The sequence below is a fragment of the Nilaparvata lugens genome, chromosome 1 (genome assembly GCF_014356525.2).
Source record: "Nilaparvata lugens isolate BPH chromosome 1, ASM1435652v1, whole genome shotgun sequence".
In the NCBI taxonomy this organism is placed as follows: Eukaryota; Metazoa; Arthropoda; class Insecta; order Hemiptera; family Delphacidae; genus Nilaparvata; species Nilaparvata lugens.
The window spans coordinates 75,523,134-75,541,844 of NC_052504.1; the positions used below are offsets into that span (position 1 = coordinate 75,523,134).

Sequence of the window (18,711 nt, forward strand, 5' to 3'; positions counted from 1 at the left end):
ACCTTCTTCATTATTACTCTACTACCTGCTACCTTGTTCATCTACTTTATCATAGACATCTTGCAGACTATGCTTGTTGGGTAAGGACATGAGAAGAAAAAATTAGAATACTAACGACAAGCCTCTTGGCTTGACAGCCACTGAGGTCGTAATATTGGGTTGATTTATAATACTTTGGGTTTGGGTTGTTTATGTTTAAGCAAAGGTCAGCGTTCCTATGTATACAGGCTTCATTTTTATTTTAAACATATACGGTAGTTAATAGTATTTCTATTCAAATTCCCACAGTTCTATAAGTTTCCCCGTGAGGGGAGGGTTTGGACGCAGACCGCGTCCTTGAAATGGCAACTTGACATTATTTTTGTAAGATGGGGTAGAAGGCGAATTTTGCCTGAATTTAGGGGGGGGGAGTGAGAACATGGGCTAGAAAGGATGAGCATCCCTGCTTCTATGCATCTTAAAAGCAACCTAATAAAATTATAATATGAAAAAGTAGAATATATTTATATACGGTCAGAGTTGTAGGATTATTGTGGGAACAGTAGCAATTATTATTGAAACATAAATTAGTAACGGTTATACATAATAACCTATCAATGTCTCAATAAATACAGTTGTTTCTTTTGATTATTTTATATTGGTGTTCTGAATTGTGAATGCTATTCATCCAATTTCTAGAATCATTGCTACAAGACGAATTCGGGGAAAACTATAGAGCTGTAAAATTCCAGAATGAAGCCAAGCTATTTCATCCACACCCTCGCATCCTGTTGCAGCAATATTACAGATTACGTCTTATTGTAAATTTGAAAACATTACGTCACATGCACAGTAAATTGAAAAATGCTTAAAAGCCTGACTGACAGCCGAAGCTTCAATTGGTGAAGCTCCTCATCAGGATTGAAATGTATTCCATTTTCCAATGCCAAAAAAATGAGTACCGTTAATTTTTAAAATGAGAATTGTGAGTACATGTCGTGATCAGTGATATAATCCCAATAGAAAAGCAAGTCGATTCTGAGAAAAAGAGTACCGTTTCGGTAAAGTCAAATTCATGAGAATATAAATAGCATATGTACTCAACTGGAATAAGAGGTGAAATTGGTTATTGGAAGAATCTATCCAGAACGTTAAGGAAATAACGCAGTTTAATCTGACAACTTTTTCATGTCTCAAAAACTGCAATTCTCTCATCTTTTCGAGGGAAATTTCTCAGTTGCTGTATGATTAAATGCAGATGATACTAAAAAACCCTCTCAGACGCTTATTTCTTGGAAGTAATTCGATATTTTTGTTCCTTCATTCAAGAAATTCTTATTAGAATTTTATATCATTCCGAACTCATTATAATATCTTCAATGTCTCTCATTCTGCAAATTGAGCTCATTCTTGACTTTACAGAATAAATAAAAAATTTCACAAGGTAATCTGAGCACCACAGTTTTTGATGAGAATAGTATCTAAATGAATTCAATGTTGTATTCAAAATCCTCCCCATGAGACAAATGCAAATGTAAGTGACTCATCAATGCTTTATTATTGAGTCTGCTAGAATTATTATCTCTCTTGGACCAGACTAAAAATTATAAAATTATACGACCTGAATTTTCGTCTCATTTAGTGAAATGCCATTTAAGATATCTCTTCTCGTTGGAGCATTATTGTTGATTGTAATTCGTTTCTGAGAATGATCAGTGAGTAATGAATGAACAAAGAATGGAGAATTTAGATGTAATAGGATATAGGATATTGCATTCCAGCAATAAAATAACAATAATGAATATTTAGACGACATGGAGTTTTTACCACAGCTTGGCTGATCGGAGAATTCGATCATGAGCACTCGAGAATTCGAGATAAACGCATGAGAATAAATTCGGAGAAATCATGATTATGTTTTGTTTTATTGAACAAAAAAATTACATTACCGTCTACATCATTTCTATAATTTTTGAGTATTTGGTATAAAACATTTTTCAATTCCAATGAGTCCTGTTAAATTCACAGTAATTTAACTTTTTGTTGAGTGCTACTGTTATTTATCTGGAAGAGATTTCAAAACGGGTACTTGAATTTTTAATTTCACAGTTAAAAACTAATAATATAGTAACTGTAGCCTATACGAAAAATCTAGGCCCAGTTGCCTGTTGAATTTTAATCATGATTCAATGTCACTTACTTTCAGAAAAGCCCTCTCTGATTGGCTCTTGTGGGATTTGATCAAAATTAAAATACAACAGGCTTATGAGCAACCAGGCCCTACTTTTTCAAACAACAACCGTTCCGTTATTTCGAACCGTAATTCTCGTACCTAAATTTTATAAAACAGTACAAATAAAAATAACAAAGATGTTGATAATAAACTAACGGGATTCAAGATAGACTGATCTGATAAAAAGTAGATCTATGATAGACTGTTACTATCGCTGCTTTTAATGAGATCTCTGATGATCTGTTTTCTCGCTTCCTTTTTCTTGCCTTTTTTCTAATTTTGTTGCAGTTGGTACTTTTATCATTTGATGGAAATATACCACACATCATAAACGGCACCAATAGGTTTCTAAACTTTTGCGGGACCAATAAATTATTTATGGAAAATTCATCATAAACTGATAACAAGAGATTTTATGTTTTGAGCCATGGAGGCACTAGCATTATTTGCTGCTCAAGTAAACTATAAAATATTCAATTAGTGTCGTTTTCCTTTTTTAAGTCTCTCATCAAAATCTTGTAGGAGCTCATCGCTCAACCCTTTCAACTCATTATGAATGATTAATGCGATCTTGGTGGCGTCGTGATGCTAAGTTGGAAAATCTCTCTGGGCATTCCAAGAACTTTAAAACATGTAGTACGAGAGAACATCACGCCGTTCGGGGTTAAAAAGTAAATCAGCAATTAGCTCATGCGGAAATCTCACTGGGATGGAGATCATTTTACGTTCACTGTACCAACCGCCAGCAGATGCCATTAGCGGGCTCTTTACTTGGCAAATGAGTAACCTTTGCTGGTTTCCTCCAGAACACTTTTTTCATTCCGTTTTACGTTGCTTCTCACTTCTCACCGACACTGGAACTCAATCTCTTTTCTCGGGCAAGGTTTTTTCAGTCTCACACATCAACAAGACTCTGTAAACAATCATCAGGCATTCTCGTCTCCTTCCATGGCTCAGTCTATTTGCTCAAGTCTCACCACAATCTCCAACCCAAAAGTACAACCATCGTATAGGAGCTCAATGAAATTTTCATTTTGTAGACTCACTCAAGTGGTTTTCTATTAGTATTTCTAAGATTTGTGGCCGTGTTCATAAACTATTCTTGAGACCTTTTTTTAAAGCGAGTCAAGCTATGGTTGCCCAGCGACCATTAATGACTGAAATTAAACAGAACTTGACACTAAAGAAATTACAATTCTAATATATTAATAGTATAATATAGTATAAGTCTAATCTAATATAGAAAATTCACCAAATTAAAGAGAGATAGAAACTACAATATTTTTTTAACTAAAATAGAAGATGAAAAAGAGGAATATGATGATGATAAGTATAAATTAATAAGAGAAAAAAGAACAAGATCATTATGTCAATATTTTGAACCAACAATTGAAGATGATAACGAGGGGTATGACAATAATGATGATGATGATGATGATGATGATGATCATGATCATGATCATTATTATAGTGACTTAGATCCCAGCTCCAATCATGCTTGGTTTTACTTGCACTTCACCTAGGGTAGATTCTTCATGATATCAATGGCTCAATCTAACAGGCTAAAGACACTATACCAAGTAACTCGTCATAGGCACTGTATAACTAGTCTTGGCAGATTCATCTCAAATCATTAGAATTTCAAGCTGATGCGAAAGCGATCACCATACATTCCGTAAGTTTATGATTTGCCATACATTTATAACCTCATATATAAACCTAGTTACATCAATTAATATTTAGAATTTTATCATCAGGCTAGCTAACCCTATAAAGGTGAATTATTTACTCAGCAAGGTTCAAATATGAGTGATAATACAGGAGATAGCATAATATTTTTCTCGAAAATTGTCAAGATTTTGGCATCTCTAATGATGTTAGAGACAATAGCCTGCTATACCAACAACTATTCTGGAGCATAATATTTCATTCAATCTCCGCCTTGGTTAAAGCGATTGCACAGAGTGAATTGCTATAATTTATTCTTAGCATGTAGCAGAGTGGAATATCCTGCTATGTTGCGGTGAGCATGTTTCGAATCATGCCTCTCGAGTTTCTCGCCGACCAAACTCTTCATTTGGATTTGGATTGCATCCACAAGTTTGCACTTGCTGCTGCTTGCTTCATGTAGGTTAACTGCCAAAGTTTTCTGACCATTCACTGTAAACTTCTACAGTGATGAAGGTCTAGGCTACAAATAATAAGATAAAAGGTACCATCTTCCATCTCTCATTTTATATTAATAATATATATTTCATTACATATATGTTATACATTTATTCATAATCTTCTTTCTATACAGCGTGTCCCACGAATGGTGTAACAGCCGAAGACATAGATTCCAAATGAAATTTTCAACAAAAAATGCCCAATAAAATTTTCTTATTTCGACTTGGTTTTCGAGATACATAGATCATTCTATTTTTTTGAAAAAACGTCAATAACTGACTAGAAAACTATTAGTTAAAATCTAATTCTAAGGATATGGTTGGAAAAAGAAAGAAATTTCCAACAAGATTCATATGATTCTAAGTAAGGTATGAACCAATTTTTTTCTGATGTATTCTCCAATTTCGATGGATAGTTTCCATTTTGTAATAAGAATGTGAATATTGAATGAGAAAGTTATCATTAAAATAAAAATTAATTGTAATGACGTTGCTTTAACTCCTTATAATGGATCACATAGTGAATAATACGGTACCTCATCTACAAAAATTATTAAATCTTATTATTATTCAGTTAATGTTGGTCTCCATGTTAAAACAGTAATTATATTCTATTATGACTACTACTTGTATAAATTGCTCGCGTTTTGACTAAGCAAAATGAGATGAATTTCTCTGCTCATCAGTATAATAGAATTACGTATTATTCTGATATTTATAATAGGCCTAGCTTTATATTTTTGTTGATAAGCATTTTCGTTCAATAATTCACCAACGACCTTCCCATTGACCACGCACAAGCAAAAAGCTCATGTGGGCATCATCCGCAATAAAAAAATTACATTATTTTTTATTATATCAAAATATGTCTATGGAAAATTGTTATATTTGACATGCTTAGTACAGTAGATAGATAGATAGATAATCAATATATCTTTCTTGATTGTTTCGCATTTATAGATGCATAAGATCAGGTCAAAAGATTAGAGCTAATAATAATAATACATTTATTTGTACAAATCTACATGAATGTACATCTTATTTGTTTATCTACACACATAATAAAGTCCAAGTATCATTTTTCATTTTCAAAATAATTTACTTAGACTATCTATCATATCTGGCAAGAAAAAGTAATCTAAGCACGTCATCACTTCCCTGTCGTATGATGTTTCTATTAGTGGAGAGATTCAACGGTTTTTATAATGAATGAGTAATGCAGAAGTATTCAAATTTAGAGTGGGTTAGGAAATCTGCATATTATTTGAATGTCCCAAGCCTGAGCATGTTGCGCCTTTCCTCAAGACAAGTATATGTACAAAATGTAATGAATAAAAATGTAAATCAAGAAAACAGGCTGTAACATTTCAATGGATGGAATTAATGATTGATATGTGGAGTGTAGGAGTGATGAGTGCATGACTTGATGATGGCTGTTGAAGTGTGGACGTTGAAATAAGTGGTTGCATTTGATTGTGCCAGCAGTACCTGAGCTGGAGATCCTCGACGAGAGAGGTCTGCCGATCAGGACCAAGTTCTACAACGCGGGCAGCACCATTGAGCTGAAGTGCGTCACCACGCAGGCGCCGCAGCCCAATCAGCTGCTCATCTGGAGACACGGCTCCAAAACACTCAACTACGACACTAACAGGGGAGGCATCAGGTAGGTACTCGCCCTTAGCCTTATACATCGCACATCCTCCACAATCATCATCAGCATACTCTCAATAATAATTGAACATTCTTCACAATCATCATCATCATCACCAGAGGTGATCAGTGGTGAACCAGAGTCGATGCTCAATGAAGGCAAAATTAATGCTGATGACTGGAAGAATTCCTACAAAATCATAATTGATCCATATCCAGACAACAAATAAACCATTCTTCCATTTTTTTCATTCTTCTATCACTAACCTAATAGAGTTCGCTACTGAATCAATCTGATAGAAAAAATTATTATGTAGCCTATATTATAGTAACTTGAAAAGACGTTATTTTTCAACTGAACACTGATTATATTTAGAAAAAATCAAGGAAGTAGAGTTATATCAATAGGTATTTGAATAATGTATAATAATTATATCTTCTAGAAGAAAGATTTCCATTCAATCAACAAAAATTGAAAATTAATAGAACATAAACATTCTCACTCCGATCTTCAATCAGATATATAAGCTGGTATAATCTGATTTTAGCAATAAACTTTATGGAAACACCTTTAGTGAACTGCAAGATCAAGCAAAATCTATTTATTTGATTTCAACCATAGGCCTAAAGGTATTATTATTTCTACTTCAATAATTTTGGATAAGTTTCATAATACACGTTAATCAATTTTGATTTTGACTAGGATCACCATCATCACAGCTTATTTCGATTGTCAATTGAATCAGTTAACTGAGGAGGCTTAATAATAAACTATTGTTCACACAATAACATTGTCATTATCATTATTCAATTTCATTATTTAAACAGTTAGACCTGTATCTGATATCATTCTAAGAACAAAATTCACAAGACCTTTAATAATTACATTTTCATAATATGTTGTATTACTCAATCATATTATTTTGTTACGGCTTTACCTTTTTAGTGAAACGTTTTGACAATTAAAATCCAATTCAAAACTTGGATAGGCTATTTCAATGTTAGGGATCAGCACATCATTTTTCAACCATAATAAAGATAGGCTAAGTATATAGGACTAAGATCGAATGAGGTCAATAATAGAGATAAGAAAGAGTGGGCTAGCTTAGCTCTAAATGACAAATGGGTTTATGATATAATAGAATAAGCTATGCATTCATAGATTTGATTAATAAATATCAAATGAAAACACTTCTGATAAAGCAGGAAAAATTCATTGAAGCGTTAAAAAATTCATAATAATACTTTTTTCAGACACAAACTCCCAAGATGAGTGATGAGTGACTGACAACTGAATAAACTTTCATTTACACTAGATGTGGAATCACCATGAGTGATTGTGGGTAGTTTTTCATTTTTTCTCACTTGTTTATCCGACAATTTTCTATCTCTGCACACGTCATACTCGACTCGAATGAATGATGGATTCATGCATGAGATGCTTGTTGAAACGTGCACCGGGCGGGCAGCGCTGCTTGTGTCAGAAATTGATTTTATTTATAAAACCACCAATCACAAAATAACAATTCCCAAATTAACGGAAAATGCTTCATGTTGATTTAACAAAGCAAATGTCAACAAGGGACGATGGGGTGATGGCAGCTATGAATAATTTGAACTTGCCTGGGAGCTGAATTGACATTCAAGCAATGTCTACTTTACAAATCAATCAACTGAAATAATTGTTATCAAACCCATTCCCCATTCATTATTGAGGTTGACTGATCAGGTCATTATAATTATTCATTATTTTAATTAGCAATTATTGTTTGAGTCAATGAAATCCAATAAAAGGGTGATGAGTATAAAAAGTCTTTACAATATTGTAAAATGCTTTCTACTACCTACTCGAACTTTAAAGAAGTGTTATTATTGGTTGATTGCTAACTGTTAAAATCTATCAGTTTATGTTGCGGTATTTTTATAATAGGAATGGGCCTAAGCTAAATTAGGAGAAAACAAAGATTGGAAACATAGTTACCTCATATTAGTATGAACATTCATGGTACTTAAAATATATATATAATCCATGTCCAGCAAAACATAGGATGAAAATTCTTTAATAATAATACATACCTGTACAGCCTATACAGAGTGAGTCATATGTATGGGAACCCTTAAATAAATTGGAGACTGTTGTGGATATAATAGGCTACTGTAACTTTCAGGATAAGCTATTGGTCAAATACTCTACTTTTTGACATACAACTGAATTTCAACCCCTCATAAAGGGGTGACTTATGGGTTGTAACTCGAATATTTTAAATGTAAACACCCATTGTGTTGTACATCATTTTGAAGGCCTTTTTAAAACAAGAAAGATGGCATCTATAAACATGTTCTATGGTACTTGTATCTAAAATGGCGGCTGATTGAAGTTTTAGTTTTTAAAGAAATGAGGGGTTGTAACTCAAATATTTTGAGTGATACATCATCTTAAATAACTTTTTAAAACGAGAAAGATGACATCAATAGGAAAAATGCTCTATGATACTTTCATCCAAAATGGCGGCTGATTGAACTTTATCAATTACTAGCCGTCAGGCTCGCTTCGCTCGCCATATCCGTCTAGCCTGGGCCCCCGACTGGATCAGCCAAGAATGAGATCAGCAGGCTCGCTTCGCTCGCCTGCATTTTTCATTTGAGCATTTTTATCATATGTTAGGACGATCCAGTCGGTGGTCCAGACTAAACGTCTGGCTAAACGGATATGGCGAGCGAAGCTCTGATTGAAGTAGCAGTGCCCAATCAATTTTCCCGCGATAAATGCATTTAAATCTTCAACTTGGTGCCAACCTAACAAAGTCAACTCAACTTAATGCAAACCTGACAAAATTATTAATTTAGTTACCAGTTAACAACTGTTTCGAAGAGGTACTCTCTCTAGATTATAGTTCTATATTAACATATGGTATGGACATTTTTCAATCATAAGAATTTACATGAATAAGAAGAATATACATGCTAAAAGACGAACTTTAAACCCTTAAAAACCACCCTTAGAATTGAAATATTGCCAAAAGATTTCTTAGTGCGCCTCTAAAGGGCCAACTGAACATACCTACCAAATTTGAACGTTTTTGGTCCGGTAGACCATATTTTTAGTTCTGCGAGTGAGTGAGTGAGTGAGTCAGTCAGTCAGTCAGTCAGTGAGTGAGTGCCATTTCGCTTTTTTATAAATAGATTTCTTTAAAAACTAAAACTTCAATTAGCCACCATTTCGGATAAAAGTATCATAGAACATTTTTATTGATGTCATCTTCATTTTTTCAGAAAGGCCTTAAAAATTATGTATTACACAATGGGTTTTAACATTTGAAATATTTGAGTTACAATCCTTCGATCATTTCCTTAAAAAGTAAAACTTCAATCAGCCGTCATTTTGGATACAAGTAGGCTATCATAGAAGATTTTAATTGATATTTTTCTTGTTTTAAGAAGGCCTTTAAAATGATGTACCACACAATGGGTGTTTACATTTAAAATATTCGAATTACAACCCCTAAGTCACCCCCTTATGAGGGGTTGAAATTCAGTTGTACGTCAAAAGGTAGAGTATTTGACCAATAACTTATCCTGAAAGTAACAGTATTATATCCACAACAGTCTCCAATTTATTGAAGGGTTCCCATACATATGACTCACTCTGTATAATATAGCTCAGCAAAGCTAATATTATGATATGGCAAACTACCTCAATTGAAGCTATTCACAAGTCATGAAGATTACAAAAGGTACAGGCCTAAGTCAATTTAGCAGAATTTCGGCAATATTATGTAGCCTAGGCCTATATATACAGCTCAATTAACATGACAATTTTGTACAATCATGCTTGTATAATATTATGAAACGATAGGTGTAATTACCAACCAGCTGTTGCACGTTTGAAGCATTGTAGTTTGTAGTTGTAGATCAACAGAACGAATTATAATTTGGAGAGTGTATTTACAGTCGTGGGTCACACAGAGCGGCTAATTTACAGGCAATGCAGATCGATCCGGTATTACGATAGAGGTACTCAATACAGACAGTATGCAGTTCTCTTTGGGCGACGCTTGTTGGACCCCCTTTATCAGCATTTATAAGGGTGGGGGGTGGGTGAGGGCCCAGTCCACCCGCCAGTAATTATACAGCAACGCATGAGAGGCTGTATAGTGAGATTCACTTCATACTATCAGCATTCACAATACAACATAAAACCACTGCTTCCCATTCGACCAACGCTGACAGTTTAAAGTGATGTTGGCGGCGGCACTGCTTTATGAATGCGAGAACGTGTGAGTGCGCGCCGAAGCGCGCCATTAAATCTGATTTATTACGACGCCGGGCGACAATTTATACATGTAGGTTAGGTTAGGTGAATAGGGACCAATGCATGCAATTGCATTGCGCCGTTGCATTCCACATTCGGCGTTCGCTCACCGGCCGAGAGCTAACTAACTTATCCTCCTCGCTCACCAACACAGCTAATGTTTTGGCCAATTAAATTGATAGATTTCGTCCAATCTGACCAACTATTGCTAATCGCGTGGACGACTATATGGCGGTGATGGTTTCTGCAAAAGGATGGTTGCTGGATACGAGTGTGCTTATAGCTGCTTTTAGAACACATACAGGTACATATGTTAGGTCCCTAGACCATTACAACAGTCCGCTCCACCGATAAAAAATTATAACAGAGGAATATGATAGAAGTAACCTATTTTTCACGCTGCTCCTAATGAGAATGAGTTAAGGTGTAACGGGCTATAACGTGTCCGTGTTTTCCAGAAATTAGTAACCCCATACAGTATAACCACCACACAGTGCCTATTCTAATGTAAGCTGAAAAACGTTAATTTCCTGTGGAAAAATGACTCTTTCGTTTTCCATTGATTCGTCTTCAGTTTTGTTAATTTAATTAATATAAGACGTCATTAGGTTATAATGTGTTATGAATATAAGACATCATTAAGTTATAATATACGGGAGCCTAGGTAGGCCATCTCATATAATGTATACCAAGCTTATAATAATATGTTATTCCCTTTGCTGATTAGTCTTACAGCCTATATGATAAATCGGTCAATAATTTCAACATTCCGGGCTAAAATTTTAGGTATGTAATCTTGCCGAGGTATACGGTTTTGATGATTTATGAATTATTTATAAAATTGAATATATCATAAATAATGATATATTATTGAAAATGATCACATTGAGAAATAACTATTTTACAATTCAGATTAAACATAATACCAATGTACCTAGAATACATTCTAGGTACCTTGATAAATACTGTGCAACTTTTAAATATTGAGATGGATGAATAGAACAAATAATTAAGTATTTTCTATTCAACAGACGAACTATTCTCCTTGAAAAGGCTAAATAGGCTATATTTTCCATTGAAATTGATCATCTTTGGATTAGCCCATGCAATATTCATTCAATCGACTTATCTTAATTTCACAATCATAGAGCTACTAATATATAATAAAAATGATACTTAAGTCTGTACTGTAGAGTGAATATTGAAGTTGTGGAACTTTTCCTTAATTGAAGAGACTTGAAATATTGTCAAAAAATCCACTTTAATTAAAATAAAGTAATTTTAAAATAGTAAAAGTAATATTGAGATTTTGGATTTTTTGACAATATCTCATAAGTCTCTTCAAAAATGTTTACTATAGGTAACCTCTACAACTTATTGTAAATCTTTCCATTACGGTACCTATTGGAAGTTCAACATCGATTGTTTTATTAGTAAAAATTTTCCAGCTAAGTAACGTTTTGAAAAAGTATATAAGCATAATAGTTGATTATTGACTCTATCTGTTGCAGTGTGAAGACTGACGTGGAAGAGGCGGGAACGAAGAGCAGACTGTTCATAGCGAATGCGTTGCCATCCGATTCAGGCAACTACACGTGTTCACTCACTGACGTCGCCGTCACATCAGTCCTCGTCCATGTTCTCAACGGTCAGTCCAACGCCCAAAGCAAAGCAAAGCAAAGCAAAGCAAAGCCCAATTCACACACATGCCACGGACTTTTGCCACTCGTCTATGCAAACAGTATGCCATATTTTTATATGCGAGTGAAGAGACTTCGTGCCATGTCTGCGCCATACCACATAGAAAAGTTAGGTAGCGTAGCTTTTTTGCTATCCTTTCTTGATGGACGTACCCTATAGGGCCGCTTCTGTGTGAATTGGGCCTAAATCAATCACATTTATGATTATCAACACAAGCAACCTATCATAAGTAATGCTAGATCAACATGACAAGTGGACCAAATATGACCAACTATAACCTATTTTTCACGCTGCTCCTAATGAGAATGAGTTAAGGTGTAACGGGCTATAACGTGTCCGTGTTTTCCAGAAATTAGTAACCCCATACAGTATAACCACCACACAGTGCCTATTCTAATGTAAGCTGAAAAACGTTAATTTCCTGTGGAAAAATGACTCTTTCGTTTTCCATTGATTCGTCTTCAGTTTTGTTAATTTAATTAATATAAGACGTCATTAGGTTATAATGTGTTATGAATATAAGACATCATTAAGTTATAATATACGGGAGCCTAGGTAGGCCATCTCATATAATGTACACCAACCTTATAATAATATGTTATTCCCTTTGCTGATTAGTCTTACAGCCTATATGATAAATCGGTCAAAAATTTCAACATTCCGGGCTAAAATTTTAGGTATCGTAGGTAATCTTGCCGCGGTATACGGTTTTGATGAATTATTTATAAAATTGAATATATCATATACTTAATGATATATTTTTGAAAATGATCACATTGACAAATAACTATTTTACAATTCAGATTAAACATAATACCAATGTACCTAGAATACATTCTAGGTACCTTGATAAATACTGTGCAACTTTTAAATATTGAGATGGATGAATAGAACAAATAATTAAGTATTTTCTATTCAACAGACGAACTATTCTCCTTGAAAAGGCTAAATAGGCTATATTTTCCATTGAAATTGATCATCTTTGGATTAGCCCATGTTCATTCAATCGACTTATCTTAATTTCACAATCATAGAGCTACTAATATATAATAAAAATGATACTTAAGTCTGTACTGTAGAGTGAATATTGAAGTTGTGGAACTTTTCCTTAATTGAAGAGACTTGAAATATTGTCAAAAAATCCACTTTAATTAAAATAAAGTAATTTTAAAATAGGAAAAGTAATATTGAGATTTTGGATTTTTTGACAATATCTCATAAGTCTCTTCAAAAATGTTTACTATAGGTAACCTCTACAACTTATTGTAAATCTTTCCATTACGGTACCTATTGGAAGTTCAACATCGATTGTTTTATTAGTGAAAATTTTCCAGCTAAGTAACGTTTTGAAAAAGTATATAAGCATAATAGTTGATTATTGACCTATCTGTTGCAGTGTGAAGACTGACGTGGAAGAGGCGGGAACGAAGAGCAGACTGTTCATAGCGAATGCGTTGCCATCCGATTCAGGCAACTACACGTGTTCACTCACTGACGTCGCCGTCACATCAGTCCTCGTCCATGTTCTCAACGGTCAGTCCAACGCCCAAAGCAAAGCAAAGCAAAGCCCAATTCACACACATGCCACGCACTTTTGCCACTCTTCTATGCAAAACATTATACCATATTTTTATATGCGAGTGAAGAGATTCCGTGCCATGTCTGCGCCATACCATATAGAAAAGTAAGGTAGCGTAGCTTTTTTGCTATCCTTTCTTGATGGACGTACCCTATAGGGCCGTTTCTGTGTGAATTGGGCCTAAATCAATCACATTTATGATTATCAACACAAGCAACCTATCATAAGTAATGCTAGATCAACATGACAAGTGGACCAAATATGACCAACTATAACCTATTTACCAGTACCGGTATATATGAAACTGAATGGAGGTAGGCTTATTTCCAGTTTTCATTATTACTGGTGCCGTGTCTCACTTCAGAATTGCCTCCACAAAGCAATCCTCCTCTGACTGTCCCCTAGCTTTGCCATTGGTATATGACTTTCTCTCTGTATTGTAGTGAAAATTATTTGTTAGGTATCCATGTTGAATAAAACTACTTGATTTTCTAAGTCATTGAATAATAAACTAGGTTTATATAGTAACAATTGGGTGGGGGTTGGGTGTGACAAGTCGTTCAAGTCGTTTTATTTTATATCTACTATATAAATTACTTATAAATTAGTTTATTTGACAACTAGGTTTATATAGTACCTATGGATGTGACAATTTAAAGTCGTTTTATTTGACAAGTATATTTTATATCTACTATATAAATTACTTATAAATTAGTTTATTTGACAACTAGGTTTATATAGTACCTATGGATGTGACAATTTAAAGTCGTTTTATTTGACAAGTATATTTTATATCTACTATATAAATTAATTTCACTACAACAAATCAAAGACTGATGTGATGACTTATAGTGAGGGTGGTGCAAGCATAGTTCTACCATTGAAAAAATAATGTATTGATTTTCTATTATCAAATAAGAAGCCTAGTTGTGAAAACTTCAAGTTGCTTCATTTATCCAGCCATTATTACAGGAGTGCTCAGCTCTTCCTCTTTTCCAGGTATACCGTACCTATCTATATAAAGTTTGTTTCAGGATCCAAATACATCATAAAATATTACATATTATAATTATATTAATATATTAATGTATATAATAATAAATATAATATTGCTGAACCTGCTCACATGTCCAATGCACTTCAAACTTGTTTCCTCCACTGAAATCGATGAATTCCCATACATTTTTGTCCTATGTAGGATAATCAAATCAAACCCTCGTTCATTATTGAACACCCACATCACCATTCTATTATTTCATTCCATGAGATTTAATTGCTTCATTGCAGACCTTCCTATCCTAGACCAAGTCTTGCATCCTTCGCTTCCCCTACCTATATTTGATGAAACTTCGAAATTCTTCTGTCAGGGTACCAATAGGGTCACCAATCTCATTGTCTAGGCTGCATGAAAATATTTAGATTCAGGCAACTAAAGAGAGAGAATTAGGGAATTTTCTATTTTTCTCCTCGTCGTATTTTACTGTCATGTAGACATGTAGTAGTAGCCTACATTTGAAAATAAGTGATAAATTTTATTTGGAAATATGTCAGAGAAATGTTATTAAATATTGTGTCATGCCATGTTATTTGCAAATATGTCTTACATTCAATTAATCAAGCAAAACATTGTTACAGGAGAAACGCCAGCAGCGATGCAACATGGTGAGAACAGTGCATCAAACATTTGCTCAACACTAGGTGTCATCCTAGTGATTGCTTTCAGCATGCACACATCCAATCCAATTTAAAACAAATGTTTTTCAAGAAAATCTACAAGAAATACATCATTAAGGAGCACCATCTATGAGAGTGATTGAGGAGTTCAAGTGCCTGATGACCATCCAATATTGAGATCATTGACATTGAAATTTGAAGACATTATTATCGTGGAATACTGATTTAAAGACATTTTTCAATCATTGTGTAGAAATGATAGGAGTTGTAAATAAAAATAAAACTGTATGTAAAGTGATTCAATTCAAGGACAGACTTATAATTCCTTCTTGTTTGTACTTCGACAGAATAAAAACGTTTGAAGTAATTTTTAAACGTTGAATATTGATTCCATTTCCACATTCTCAGAATTAGTGAGACATCTTTACTGTAATGTGATACATTTTACATAGAGACTGAGGTGTAACAGGGACACAGAATTAATATGTGATGAATCTTTCTTACGAATCTTTCTTACGAGCCTAATTTTGTCTATATATTTCTTTCACACTCTTGATACAAGTCTTCAGAGTGTTTCATAGTAGGTAAGCCAGTGGCAGTTGAGACTGCGTGATAGCAGTCGGTCATATTGAATTACCTATGTTTCATAAGATCAATGTGATCTTATAATAATTATGATAATTATAATTCGAAATTCAATAATTAAATCAAAAAACCATTTTTTATACATTTTTTTTGAGGAATGAGGAGGAATAATGTTTGAGAATGCCATTGCCCAGCAATTTTCTATCAAGCTGAGAATTGTTTTTTAAACAATATAAGCATTACCTGTAAAATAATAATTTCAAATGTCCAATGAAAGCTATAAATATAGAACTAAGGACTACTGCAAATATTGACCGAGGAACTAAATAGTAGGAGGAAATTTGAAGAATGGATTCCTACTCGACCAATTCGAAATGAGAAACAACATGCAGATTAGAAGCACTCAATTCCCACACAAAAGAATCCATCTTGGGACTTGGAAATCACTAGACTCGATGACAATGAATCAAATTCACCATGTACTTGTGGACTCTCGGAATACATCATCAATTATTACAAGCAGAAACGTGCAATAGCCAATAAAGCATGCAAAAGGAAGAAAATGGAGGCGTATTGAAGAATAGGAGAAATAGAATGTTTGTATAGACAAAGAAGTTCTACAGTGCAATGTAGAAAATTAATAAAGAATATAGGCACAAAATAACCTCCTGCATAGAATAGAGAGGGAAAATTATAAATGAAGAGGATAATGTAATGGAGATGGGCAAAGCACTTTAAGAACTGCTAACATCCCGCCAATGAAGGTCGGGATAAGGATGAGGAACCACTGATCAAAACAGAGGATGTACCAGAGCCAACATAAGAGGAAATAGATACTATTGTTAAGCAGCTCAAAAATGGCGAAGCAGCTGGCGAAGATAATATACCTCATGAAATAATAAAATACGCTGGTCATTTCACAGTGCAGAAAATACATGATTTAATATATGTATGATTTGGAGAAAATAAGTCATGCCTCAATGCTGGAACATAGGCCTTATATGTCATATTTACAAGAAAAAAAGAGATAACATTCTCTAAACAAGAAAATGACAACATATGAAGAACGAATCATTGAAAGAATATTATTTATTTATTTACATCAATAGAAAAATTACATCTAGAGGCTTACAGCTTTGTGGCAAAACAAGCTTCATTGAATATCAATTGTTTACTCAAACAGAAACTAAATTAAATAAGAAAGAAAAAAATAGCAATAAAAAAGTTTGGAGCAAACATTATACAAAATTGACTAACTGAAAAAAGAGAGTAGGTAGCAAGCCTATCTTAAGAAGAACTTAAAATTAAAATATATACAGTCTGCAAAATTGATAAAGCATTTATAATTTAAGAGCTTAATTAAATTTTTCACGAAAAAATTTTAAATTATAAATATAAATTTTATATTCGCTGATAATTTGCGCAATTTTAGTGAAAAATGTTATCAAGCTCTTGAATCATAAATGCCTTATGAATTTTGCAGAATATAAATATTTAAATTATAAGATATTATCTAGAATCGCATTCAAAGAATTGTACAATCTAACAGTTTTTTGTAAGAAGCAATTTGCATGACGTACGTTGTATATTCTATCCAAGGCAAAAAACATATTTAATCTAGGTCTATTTAACGGAACAAAGATAGGTACTAAAGAATCCTTCAATGTTGTTATCCATCACGAACTGCTTATTATTAAATCACTTTTTGATATTAGAAAAAAACGACTAGCAGTCAGATAGACTATCTGACAGCTAGTCGCTTTTTCTAATATCAAAAAGTGATACTAAAGAGTTTGATAATATTCGGAATGTCTAAATGATTATTCAATATTTTAAATAGAACAATTGATGATATGAAATCTCGCCTGTTCTTCAACGACATAATTTGAAAACTGACTCTCAGACACCTCACAGAATAATCATACGGGCATGAATGTTCATACTGCTTGTAATACATGAATCTGAGGAATTTATTTTGTATGCGTTCGATACTATTAAAATAATTATATATCTTGATAAGGACTCCAAATAACTGCCCAATAATCAAGTCTGTGAATCAATGTCTCTGAAGTGTCTAACATTTCTCAGGATGAAGCCTAGTATCTTATTTGAATTATTAAGGATGTAATTAATGTGATCTCTGAAGGTCAGAGTGGAGTCTATGTAGACACCCAAATCCTTAATCACATAAACTCTCTTATGATGTTCATCTAATAATTTTTAGTCAGCAAAAATCTGCTGCTGTCTAGTGAAGACAATAAATTTACATTTCTTCACATTTAGTGTGGTTTCCGTCCTGAAAGAGCTACAGCAGATCAAATCTTCACTATAAGGCAGATCACAGAAAAGTTCTACGATCATGATCTTGATCTGCACATTTTATTTATAGATTTCAAACAAGCCTTCGATAGTATAGTGAGGGGTGAGTTATGAAGAGCACTGGAGCAGTGCGGCTTACCAGAGAAGTTGATCAGGCTTGCCAAAATGTCAAGGAGCAAGACTATGGCCATGTTAAAAGCTGGTTTTAAAAAAGTAGAACTTTTGAATTCAATACTAGAGTAAAGCAAGGTGATGGACTGTATGCAATTCTATTCAATGTTGCATTACTATATGCCGGCTGCCCAAAAACCGGTTAAATTTAAACCGTGATTAATTCCATGAGAAACAATCAGAGAAGACGTCTTTTTAAAAAAGCCTTCTCTGATTGGTTCTCATGAAGTTAATCACGGTTAAAATTTAGCCGGCTTTTGTGCACCGGGCCTTGCTTAATACGATTGTAAATTACAGTAAAGACTGTTTTGAGCTTGATGCCTGTAGTCTTCTTTGTTCT

At 33.7% G+C, this 18,711-nt stretch overlaps 1 protein-coding gene across 8 annotated transcripts in view; it reads left to right on the forward strand.

Annotated features, from left to right (window-relative positions):
• Positions 1 to 15,693, forward strand: part of LOC111055878 (cell adhesion molecule 3) — a 206,227-nt gene extending 190,534 nt beyond the window's left edge. For 3 of the 8 annotated variants that reach the window (XM_039443150.1, XM_039443145.1, XM_039443158.1), the window contains exons 5-7: positions 5,863 to 6,043; positions 11,854 to 11,990; positions 15,258 to 15,688. In XM_039443150.1, coding sequence (XP_039299084.1) covers positions 5,863 to 6,043; positions 11,854 to 11,990; positions 15,258 to 15,370 — 431 coding nt within the window. In that variant the 3' untranslated portion in view covers positions 15,371 to 15,688. Of the gene's footprint in view, positions 1 to 5,862; positions 6,044 to 11,853; positions 11,991 to 15,257 lie in introns of all 8 variants that reach the window. The other 5 variants (XM_039443126.1, XM_039443141.1, XM_039443133.1 and 2 more) reach the window with 4 other exon arrangements.
• The last annotated feature ends 3,018 nt before the right edge of the window (positions 15,694 to 18,711 follow it).